This window comes from Plectrocnemia conspersa, unplaced genomic scaffold (genome assembly GCF_051122295.1).
Source record: "Plectrocnemia conspersa isolate PC_06_02 unplaced genomic scaffold, ASM5112229v1 ptg000006l, whole genome shotgun sequence".
NCBI lineage: Eukaryota > Metazoa > Arthropoda > Insecta > Trichoptera > Polycentropodidae > Plectrocnemia > Plectrocnemia conspersa.
This window is the reverse complement of record NW_028277170.1, coordinates 1722501-1735567: the sequence shown is the minus strand read 5'-3', so window position 1 is coordinate 1735567 and position 13067 is coordinate 1722501. Positions and strand designations below refer to the sequence as shown.

At 28.8% G+C, this 13067-nt stretch overlaps 1 protein-coding gene across 4 annotated transcripts in view; it reads left to right on the top strand.

Annotated features, from left to right (window-relative positions):
* The window catches only part of trol (terribly reduced optic lobes), a 239422-nt gene that overhangs the window by 77675 nt on the left and 148680 nt on the right, over nucleotides 1–13067 (top strand). For all 4 annotated transcript variants that reach the window (XM_088188446.1, XM_088188445.1, XM_088188447.1 and 1 more), the window contains exons 2-6: nucleotides 9328–9456; nucleotides 9693–9741; nucleotides 9814–9976; nucleotides 10086–10255; nucleotides 12738–12962. In XM_088188446.1, coding sequence (XP_088044572.1) covers nucleotides 9328–9456; nucleotides 9693–9741; nucleotides 9814–9976; nucleotides 10086–10255; nucleotides 12738–12962 — 736 coding nt within the window. The remainder of the gene's footprint in view (nucleotides 1–9327; nucleotides 9457–9692; nucleotides 9742–9813; nucleotides 9977–10085; nucleotides 10256–12737; nucleotides 12963–13067) is intronic.

The following is a 13067-nucleotide window of genomic DNA, read 5'->3' as shown; positions in this document are numbered from 1 at the left end:
AGTATGTTATTATATGTATTATATGGGTGTAATATACTAATTATATGTATATAATTAAATATTTACGGTTTTTCTAGCAAATAATGACTTTTAACTAATAATTGAACGCTTTGATCGCTGTCGATTGCTTAAGCAACAGATGCAATTGAGAATTGCGAATGCACATTTTAATTGCTTTGTTAGATAATGCAATCCCTTCGTATACTAGTATCTATATGTATGTATCCGTGATGGGCGTGAATAAGTTGACAAGTCAAAAATATAAATTTTTCAATTTTATGCAAAATACATATATTTTATATTTTAATATGTAGTTTTTATTTATATTTTAGATAATACACAATTAAATAATCTTTAATTTACAGTAAAAATGAATAATTAAAAATTTTACGCATCTCGAGTTATCAACTTATTCACGCTCATCATATGCGTATTAATACAGTAAGCCCCCCTATAGCGTTCCTCCATATAGCGTACTTTTTTTTACTGTTATTACATCATATTATAAAATTCGAGAAGAAATACAGAGAGTAGGCAATAAAGAAAATTATACTTTTATTAATGAAAGTGATGATGAAATTAAGGTATTAAAAAGATCTCGATGAAACGTGATATTAGATGACACTGACAGTAATTAAATGCATAATTACACGATTCAAGATGTTTTTTTATTTCTACCATTATTGTTTTTTCTTTATATACTTAATAAATAGTGGTTTATTAATATCCTAAAATAAAACCTAATACAGAAAAAGTTTGATTTTATTTTTTCTTATTTATTGATTGTAGGCCTACGCATTTAAAATAAATTGCATTTTGCGTTTGACTGCCCTGGCAATCGCAAAACCAAAAACATTCTTTGCGCGCGTGTCACAATAAGAACATAGGGCACGTGCTCTTGTTTACAAACTAAATACAAGGTCATTTAATACTTTAAAAAATAGGAGAAAAAGTTTGATTTACTGATTTCGTTAAATTTTCAAAATGCAGTTGAAAAAACCTAACCTCAAATTTTGTATTGGTGCCTAGTCCCCTATAACGTAGTATTTCTATGACAAAGTACTAATCTCAATGCTATAGAGGGGTTGACTGTACATAATTAAATATGAGCTGATTTTGTATAATAATGGCCATGATGACGCATTGATACTAACTCAGCCATATAGAATACAATTTATTAATAAATAAAAATTGTCGTTCAACAGCAGCGAGTGATGGTAATAAAATAATTTATTAATTAGTACGAACATATAATTATGATAATATTTACTGAGATAGAAACAGGTAAAAAGAAGCACAAATAAAATATTTATTATTTTATCTGTGAGTATCATTGTTGTTTTTAAATTCAATAAACATAGATTGAACAATTTAATCAGTTTGATCTGTTGATTTTCACAGTTGAAATAATAATAAATTAAATTGAATAAATAAATATATAATAAATAAAAATTGTCGTTTAACAACAGGTGTGCGGTACTAAAATCATTTATTAATTACTAGGAGTACATAATTATGATAATATTTCGTAGTAGATACAAAAGGTAAAAAGAAATATGAATGAAATATTTATTATTTCGTCTGTGATTACCATTACTTTTTTAAATTCAACAATTACATTTTTCAGTTTAAATATTATTAAATAATTTGTAATTAGTTAAATTATTAATAAAGAATATATAATGAACAAATATAAAAATATAATAAATAAAAAAAATCGTCGTCCAACGACAACGAGTGGTGGTACTAAAATAGTATATCGATCACCAATAGCGCACAGATGAGATGAGGTTTTATGGTAGATGGGTACAGATAAGAGTGACAGTGTATATTAATTACAATTCAAAACTGTTATTAAAATATTTAATTTTACTTGAGACCAATTTGATTGTTTATTTAATATGAATAAATAATGTTTAATAAACATATATGTATAATAAAAATAACAATAAATATTAATTATCCAACGACGACGAGTGACGGTACTAAAATCGTTCATCGATCACTAATAGTGCATAGATGAGATGAGGTTTCGTGGTAGATAGGGTTAGATAAGCAATACAGTGTATAATTATTTAGTTCAAAACTATTTTTAAAAAATTTTCTACTTGAAACTCAAAACCAACTTGTTTTTCTTATTTGTGCTTCCAGCGGTTGTAGTTTATTTTGGCTACATTAATATTTTTGGTATTGCTGTGTATAAAGCATTGCTGTAAGTTATTTTGTCGAGATTTTTTTTATCTTGTTTTGAATAATAAGGTATAAGATTTGGTATTTTTTCAAATCATCACGTAATTAAATTTACTTGTGCGCCGCTTGCAGCACCTCTTTGTCTGACCTAAGCCTTTTTTTAGCATAACTCTCGATAGGTTTGCCTATACAAGGTATTGCTTTTTTTGCGGTCTAGATGTTCTTCTTGTTTTTCTTTGTATCTTCGATAAAAAAACTGCTTACTTACTCTTTGCTGTATTTCGATATCTTGTTGTTTCTGTCTTAAATTAAACTTCAGAATATCTTTGACAATGGCTCATTTTAATTAATTAGATAGATTTTAAATTTTATTTACTGTGACTATATACTATATATATACAATTAAAAAAAAATTGCAAGGTACGGAACGCTTTTGTCTACACGGTATGTTCGATTTATACTGCTGGCTATCCATAATATTCTATAATTTAAATACAGTTATTTTATTACTAGCAAGCTTATTTTATTTTTTCCCATTTTATATTTTTCCCCCAGTTCGTCCCTGCGTGGGTCGCGTTTTTTTGCGGTGCGCTAATACCCGGCCACGGTGTCGTTTAGTATTCCGCCGAGGCACCCTCCGCCTTTCACCAACTATTCTACGGGACAACGCTAAGTACGTCCCGCCACCGAGACGGGACACCGATGCGGTATCCACATTTTATTGTGGGACATCCCCCCTCCCCACCCCGCGCGACGAAATTTAAAAAGTGACGATTTGTTCACGCACTTCGAGCCCTTGCGCTTTTGCACCCTCCGTGCCAGCCGCAGAGGGAGACTTTCCGAAGCAAAAACCGACATGTCCACTATAATGGTGCATATTACCGAATTCATTATGCGAAGGTAACGGGTTCGATTCCTTGCAATAAATATTAAAAAAATACAGATCCATATTTAATGCGTGAAATTAAATCCAAAAATTCTAAGCTTGACTAAATTTATTAATTCTTGGTTAATCCTACATTTAACCTTCAATAGAGATTATTTCTCACAACTCAATATAGTTTGCTTCTTTAGAAATATTAATTGAAACTATTCAATTTTAACGGGAATGATATACCATATATGGTGGTATAAGTTAGTGACAAAACGTATATGTACAGCGATACCATTTAAAGGCTTAAAATCGAAGTCCACTCGTCTCTTATTTTCTGGCTTTTACAATGCCAATATAAATATTCACAGAAAATGAGAACAACATATCGCAAAAGTGTTACAAAAAGTACTGAAGACGTTGTTAAATTATAACTGCGTCACGTAATAGAGGAATGCGAAGCAATAGAAGCACCATATACGATCATATATCGTAATTTCTTACCTCTGCGGTTGACCATAAGTGTGCATACTTTAAAATTTTAATGTTTTATAATTTTATGAAAATATAAAGTCTATTCCTAGCTCGCGGGCCGTAGTTTGCTGACCCTTGCTTAAGAGACAGAAGTACACATATAAATGGTTCCACTTCTTTAGCCTTAAATTAGTAATAAATCATCATAATTGTCCACTTTGCATTAAATTCTTTAAGATTTAAATTATATTTTGATTATTAAAAATACATTTTTATATAGTATTTATTAATCCTTTATATAGTATTTATCCACCCGAACTGATGTGGATTCGCCAATACGTGTCTTTGACACTTCCAAGTATTTACTCTTTTAAAAATGACGTAATAAAAATAATTCCTATAATATTTACAATTTTTAACGATGAAGATAAACTAATATTATAGTATTTGTGCGATCTAAATTAAGAGAGCAATATTACATCAACTGATGTATAATGTTGCGGTTTTTATCATTTTGAAGCGTGCATATGAACGATAGATACGTAAAGCTAATTTAAAAACATGTTATTTTGTAAAAATAAAGCTGTTGTTGAGCTTTTTATTTATCAGATTTAAATTTAAATGAAATTAAAAATATATAGTATAGAAATTCATAGTCAATGTAACTTTAATAATTGATTTAAACTAAATTTGATCTTTAAAAAATAATTGATTTTATACCATATTTGCATTAACCCAGTCAGTTCAAGAGCTATCCATTTCATCATTATTCATAATTGAGAAAGAGATGAGAAAGTTTGGGTTTATCTGCCATTAGCTCTAAAGCACATGATACGGATATACGTTCGATATACTTATCATTACTTCTGTTTATATTTTGAACAAATTTAAAGACATTAAAATCATTACTATATTTTTTATATTTATCAATCAATCAGAGTAATGATAAAAAACGACAAATTTTAGTAATTTAACAATTCCAGGTAAAATGGTTAGGAATTATAATTATTTTTACCGTAATATATATTTATCTTTGAGTAACTAATGAAATAAAATACTAGAATTTTTATCTTCAAGTACATGTGTTGTTGCTACTCGTAGAATAACATATTATTTTGTGGTGCAAAAACAATTCCGAGTAGCGCTTCAATCGATAAACGTCACATTAAACAAATGCATTTATAAACAAACAAGTAAATCTTATTGTTATTATTTTGTTTATTTTTGAAGGAAAACATATTTTTACTATATTAAAAATGTGCCTGAATTATTTGAAGAGATCAGGAATGACGCCAAGTTTTTCTTAAAATATTTATGAGGATATTTCACCATTATGATGAACGGTTTTTAAGTTTCTCGCCGCAGTGTGCGTCGTTTCAAAATTCTCACCATTTCTTCGCGCGTGTGTTCATATGCAATTATAAAGCGATAAATAACCCTGGGCCACCCACTTAAGACGACACGTCCCATTCGCGGCCAACAACAAATCCCGTTAGATGATTGCTCGGCTGCGATATTTTCGACGCGGCAAGTGGGATATCTCACCCAATTCTCTGTGGCTCTTCGCTGCTACTATTCCAGTATTCCACGTCCACGACCAAGGGGTGGGAAACGGACTCGCGAGTGGTGGATTCCATCTAAAAAATTTCAGATACGAAAACGACCCACAAAGCCTCCGACTCGAGACTTAAGGGTGGCTTCGCGGTCTGGCTTTTGAAATTACACATAAGCCCAACTATGCAAGTGGTATTGTATATGCTTACAACAATACTTGTAATGGTCGATGTTTATTAATTATATTCTACTGACTTTGAGAAGGACAAAATATAAAATAATAAGTCATGATTTAAAAATATTCTTACAAATAATCAGGACATCGAACCGTTATTTTTTACGTTCTGGTTCTCGTTCCAATTCAATTAAAAAAATATATATCGATTCGATTCCAGTATAGCTTCAAATAATTATTTTTATAAGTTTTTATTTGTATTAAAAATTAATTTTCTACCATATTTTTCTTACTTATATTTACTTACAATAAGTGAGAATCTAATAAAGCATATCTAAACCGAATTTTGACCAATAGGAGAGCGCAAAAAACAATTATTCCTTCTCAGAAGTCAAAAATCCACGTCAAAAGCAATAATATCGTGCCGTCGCAATAAAAACGCTCAATTATCTAGCGTTCATATAAAGACTTTAATAACAATATAACAACTTAGAATAAGTGAGAATGAAATGAAGCACACTAAACTGAATTTTGACTAATAGGAGAGCGCAAAAAACAATTATCCCTTCTCAGAAGTAAAAAATTCACATCAAAAGCAATAAAATCGTGCCGTCGCCGTCGCAGTGGAAACGATCGTTACCGAGCGCTCCCACTGCGACGGTGCCGACACGATTTTATTGCTTTTGATGTGAATTTTTTACTTCTGAGAAGTGATAATTGTGTTTGCGCTCGCCTATTGACCAATACTCTCAAATCAGACGTCCGTAGTAATCAATAAGAATGGCTATCATATTTTTAAAACATAGTGTAATATCTAAGTGCAGTCAAACTACCGAGAAATATGCGAGATGTGACGTTATATTAGATAATAAAACTGATATGTCAAAATCGTTATTTGTAAAAAAAATGAGAAAAATCATCTTAATTTTTATTTGTACTTGAATCGCTTTATTTGTGTTTTGGACTTGTACTAACAACAAACTGCACAAGTAGAGTGAACAACAAAAAATATAATGCGGTATTCGCATGTATCTAAAAAAACTAATAAATAAAATATAAGTATAAAATAAATTATTGAGATATAGGCTCTATACGAAGATTAGAACTACACACAAGAGATAAAATGCTGCATCGAGAAAGATAGGGCAACATTCACCCTAATGAATTAAGTTATTCTTAGACACGAATTGTGCTAGTTTTTTTTTAAGAATAAAAATGAATCTGCAGTCGTATAACCGTTATCTGAACAATGTGAGAAATGTTGAAGCAATGAAAAAATATCAAGAACACCAACATTAAAATAAAAGAGATGAGGTCCAAATAAAAATAAGAACATCTTGACTGAAGAACAGTGCTTTAAAAAGAGCACTGTCTCATTTTTTTGACATAAGTAAAATAACTCGGGTCTCTTTTTATGCGTACTATTTTTATGCGGTTTATATTTCAAGATGCATTTTTTAAATGAACTATTTAAGACCGGTTTAACATGTTTAAAAGGTCAGAATTTTGTCTGCAGAACAACTAAACAACTAATAGTTCACTAATTGCTTTGTACCAGAAGTGGAAATATATATGAAGCAGATAGCTCTCGATTTTAAAGTTCTATTGATTTTTGACAATGCACCATGTCATCCATATTTGGAAGATTCTAATCCACAGGTACTGTTCTTCTACCCAACACAAGCATCATCCAACCATTGGATCAAGGCATAATTTCTACTTGCAAAAAATATTACATTAAGAGCACTTATCGATCTACTGTGGATGAACTAGGAAATGAGCCAGTGACAGTAACTGACATTTCGAAAAAAAATCTATTTGGACTGTTTAAATCATGTTGCACTTGCTATCTCTCAAATAAGACAACAAATTTTAAATTCTTGTTGGAAAGCAATTTGGTCCGAATGTGTTGCAGTCAATGAAATAAACCAAACATCCACAGTTTCAGCTGAAATAAGTTCTTTAGCCCATGAAATTGGTGTGGAAGATTTTGAATCATTTACATGAATCATCATTTGTCATGAATAACAATGATATCATTAAAATAACTCTTGATACCGTCGAAGAAAAAGAAAAAGAAAATGAAGAAGATAAAACTCCAGTCCCCTTCACTGCGAGTGTCATTCGAGAAGGTCTTTAACTTTGCAGTAAATTGGTAAACCATTTCATTGAAAAATATGATAATTCTGAACGAGCATTCAAGTTTCAACTCGAGTTTCGGAATTTAATTTTTGGATATCAGGAATTGTACAAAAAATTAGCAAAGCCTATATTTAAAAAGAATACATTTTAAAAGTTTAGTGTATATTTCATAACACTATTTTGTTTTATATTATTTTTTATTGAAGACAAGTGAAAAAAACAGTTATTAATAACGCAAGATCAAATTGCGCTAATTATAATCATACGTCTGTATTAACTAACCTAAAACATTTGTCTCTCCTGTTTTTTATTTAAATATTTTTTTTGCTGATATTTTCCAGTAAATATACAAAAAAAGTGTAGTTCTGTGATGGTTCTGTAGTTCTTGGACACGAAATTTCGGACAAAAAAATTACATAAGCATCTGAATGGTTCAACCTCCGAATTCAATATGCAAATAAAATTAAAATAAATTTCAACGCAAAAATTTGGATATAATAATTTTCAGTTAACGTATTTAATTTCTTAGTATGTTATATTTTCATAACTATTGATCCAATTTCAATGAAATTTAAAATGGAGCGACAAAATAATAACGTTTTATCGCCAGCCATAATTTTTTTATTCATAATTTTTTTAGTAATTCTCGTTCAATTTTTGTATTGTTTAAGCAAGTTGTTTGGCAAAATCTAAGCCTTAAATTTTCATCTTGATAATGCAATGTAAAATAATTATACACAATAATGTTGAACCATATTGTTATTCTTTCTTCCTGGTAATTGAACACATTGGTATGTATAAGTATTTGAATAAAATATACGGATTTGATAAATTTCTGATTACGTGATTGTAGTAATAAAACAACAACAAAGCACATGTGTGTTATTGCAATACGAAAAAGCTACATAATACACGAAAACATTATATAGATAAAAGTAGATCATATAAAATGACTTAATTAATTAATTTATTATTTTAATTAATTTTTAGAGTTCCAATTTTTTAAACATAAATCCAAATAGTACCGTTCTATATTATCGTTTTTAATTCATAATTCTGCAAAATTCTCTCGTTTTTGTGTTTTAGTGTTTGAGTAAATTTTATAGTTCAATAAGTTTTTTTTATATAATTTAAAAAATATTTTTAGCCGGAATATCCAGCAAAAATCCGATCACTAAAAATGTTACACTTGAAATACAAATCACTATTAAATTCTTCCAAGAGTTTTTAGTACGATAAAGTAAAATCGAACTCTTTGTGACTCGAATGCATTATATAGCATCTGACGGAGTTTCTTAAAAGCAAAACATTTTGGATTTGGATGACTCATTATTTAGAAGCGGTTTGTCGTTACAGAATGCTGCCTCAAAACTGGTATATCACTAAAATTATAAATTTAGCTATATATAAAAAATGCTAAGAATATTTGTAATGAATTTAATACCATAAATTGCATAATTGCTACATTGGGTTCAAAACTTAGCTAAAAATAATTAAATAGATATAATGTAGAATAAAGAATGCACGCGTAATTACCAATAATACATTTTAAAAAGCAATTAAAATGACATACCGTATCGAAAAAGCATTCGATACGGTATGATGGCCTCCTTTTTAAAGTACTAAAGACTGATGTTTTTAACTCATATGCATTATAGATGCGTATCTAAAATCTAAAGATCTGCATCGATTCCGTTAGGAGTGCTTAAAATGAGCACTCAAACCTCAGTTATCTAATGCGAAATGCCAATTTGTTTGCCACATGTGATCCTTAAGATGTAACATCATTAAAGAATGACTCCAAAAGGAACAACTTTTATGCATTTAATCAAGTTTCAAACCAAATAAACTATTTTCAAGTCGGAACTTTGCTAATATTTTAATAATAAATATATGCTAAAAATGTATTTTTCTTTTTCAGTTCAAAGATAATGACTTAGTATTTGAGACCGATGACGGAAGAGAACCGATTAGCAACAGGATAGTTAGTACAAAGAAATTCAAAAGGCAACAAATAGATGAAGATGACCCCAATTATTATTATGAAGGGGTGAGTACACATGATTTAAATGAAAACATTGAATCCATGTAATATACAATTAATATGTTATATTTAGCATCCTGGTGTAAATTACAATATTTATATAATAAACTAAACATTATATAGCAGTAATAATAAGCTATCTAATATTTAGTTATTCACTGTAATTTACAAATAATATTACCAATAAATTCCCAACCACATGTATACAAACCTTTTTTAACATACAGTATTTCTATTTTCAGCTTGATGACGATGAATTTTCCGGGTCTGGAGATTCTAAGAATGAACCTAGTATGTTTAAATAATAATTAAAAAAAAAACAATGTATGAACAAATCATATTGTTACATTTATACAATTTCAGTTACGATGCGAGTGACTTTTGTGATGCAAGAACCGTATCACATCGACTTCTCGAATCAAAATTCACCCAAATTCGTCAACTTGTCAACAACAATCACTACCGCAGTCAACGATATATACGATACGGTCGAAGGCGATCAGCGAGCTTACCTCGTCAGGATTCAGTGAGTTAATATTTATTAAAACCAAGATTTGAATAAGATTTAATAAAAAAACATATTTTTCAGGAACGAATTTTCAATTCTTTTTAATTTATTTTATAAATACTTACAGATCACTTCCTAAAGATGATTATGCATGCAACGTCACCTTGGATATCACCAGTGCCAACAACGATAACCACAAGGAGATTATGAACGTGCTGAATAAGCATATAATTAACTACGGAAGACTCGGAGAGATTGTCGTATCAGCTGACGATTTCACATACAAAATTCACGATGGTAATTTCCATTTCGTGAATAAGATGTTTTAATAAATTATTATTTATGAAATTATTTAGAAGCTTACATTGTCTTTTTAATTTATTTTTAAAGTAGTTATTTTTTTTATTATTGAACATACAAAAATACATACGAAGTTTGATTATTTATTAAAAATAAATATTTAAATATTATCCCATTAATATATAAATATTTATATGTATTCCAATTCAGGAAAACAGACATATCGATGCATCAGTATAAAAACCAGCTGTAAATTAGTTTTTAAATACGTTTATGATTTTCACTTTTATATTATTTAGCATAATCATCTGTCTATCATAATGCCTACATATTTATTATGAAATTTCTTAAAAACTTCTTGTTTTTTTACTTGATGCTTTATACTACTGCAGTATCGATATTTAATTGCACTTATTAAATGCTTGATTTATAATATAATTAATTTAAATAAATTGTTTGATTAAATTTTTATTGAAATTATGATGGTAAATCAATATACGTTGTATGCAATTTTTATATTCCTTTATATTTAACTATCAGTATAGAAATATTAAATACCTTTGTTTTAGAAGTATTAAAAAAATTAATTTAATGTTAATTTTTACTAATTTTGTTGATTTCATTATTGATTTACCCTTATAAACGTAAAAGGACCAAAAAAGTTAATATTTCAAGTGAAATGATCCGTTATTTTTTAGAATAACTACAGTGTATCAGATCACGTATTAAACGTTTTTGGATAATGTTTATTAATGAACACACGGAAGTTTTTATGTCATTACAGCATTGATTGATTAGCTTTTACATACATTTTTTAAGTTATTTGCACATTTGATAATATTCGTCATTATTTATTGTTCATCCAAATAGAGGCGCTTCCTCATTGTTTTGGTGCTAATGATGACGATTGCTTTAACGGTACATATATGCTTTATATATTACATTTTATACAAACATACATATACATACAGTGTCTATTCATTGAAGACAATTGTTTTTACATACATATCATAATATATAAAATATTATCGTTACTTATATTGTCAATTAATCGTATAAAATTCATTGAGTAGATACTGTAGTTTGGCCGTACAAAACTGCATTTCATCATATGAATTTTGGGACGGTAAAACCATACATTTCAATAAAATCCTTTAATCCTTAGATTACATCGCAAATTTTAAACTGATAACTTAACTTTTAGTGTAAATCTTTTAAACTGTTAAAGGTTTTTATTGGCAAAATCAACTCACGATAAGAAAATATAAACAAACTAAATTTTTTTTCTTCTGTCTGTGGATCTTTTTCTTTATTTTGCAATGCCTAAATATATGTATATTCTAATTGAACTTTTGAATAAGAACTATATTTTCTATTTTTTTTATATATATTCAAGTATGATATTCAGATTCCGCATGTTAATTATATTATTTAGATTAAGATTTAGTTGTAAGCTTTATCAAATGCACACTATATGATTGTTATGCTATTATGTTTATTATATTAGGAAAAGTGTCATCTCAGAGTCGGTTTTTATTTTATTTATTAATTTAATAATTATTTCAGTAGAAAAATAATTAACGTCCGCCATTACTTTTAAATCTCATAAATATTTTTAGGGAATATTAAATATGTAATAATGGTAATGGAATATTAAAATATCTATTAATTTAATATACAGTGGGTTATAAATATTAATAGGGACACCTCTGAATTTTATTTTTGGTTTTATTATATTCATAAAAAAAATATATCTATGATTTTAGGCACAGTAATTATTATTTATTAATAAGAAAATTTAATTGTGAAGATTCTAACACCATATTTGTTATTCATCTACATTTATTATTTTGTTTAATTATATTTGTAATACTGTCTTTTGCTGCAATTACAGCTTGTACACGTCGTAGCATACTATCAATACACGTTTTTGCATTTTGCCTTAGCTCAGGAGAGTGATGCCACTCCCGGATGAGTGGTGAGGGTTTCACCAGCAGCAAAAATAACGAAAAAATGACCATCAAAACCAAGTTATTTAAAAATAGAGGCAATGTAAACATGAAAACCTCAAAATAATGATATTGTCCCTATAAATTTGGCGACCCACTGTATTTGCTACGATTAAGTAAACATACAAAGTTGGTTGTATATGTCATATTTAAAATAACTTTAAAAGAACTTCTACGTATAATTTTCAATGACAACTTATTTTACCAAATAAGCACTATTATATTGACTGTGATACGATACTTTTCCATTAGAATAATGAATGCTATAGTCTAGTCTTGTGCTAACATTATAATATTATTAATATTTTCATTTTCAGCAGTGATTAACAATTAAAATTCAATGTAAGCTCGTTTGCACATACATTCGTTTCAATTTTATGCATCCATTTCTATCTTCTTTACTTTTTCTTATTTACTTTCTTTTATTTGTATTATTTGTTTATGTTAAACCTTTATTTTGGTACGTAAAGGGGATCCAGATGTTGAAATTGATCCAGAAACTGTGAGCAACTGGCCGGTGACTAATCTGGATCCGGTTACTGATAGTGAACCTGAAAACAAAGCCCGTTGCGACGACCAAAGAAAGTGCAATGACGATCCCTTCCCAGTCTACATTTGCGATGACCAATTCTGCGATGGAAAGATTGATTGCGCCAACGGAGAAGACGAGAGGAACTGTGCAGTAGATAAAGAAGGTCAATGAGAATAAAGCATTAAATTTCACCAACGGATACGTGAACTAACCAAAACCATGCGTCATCACTAACAATTTATATCTCAATTTTTAATTGTTTTCAATA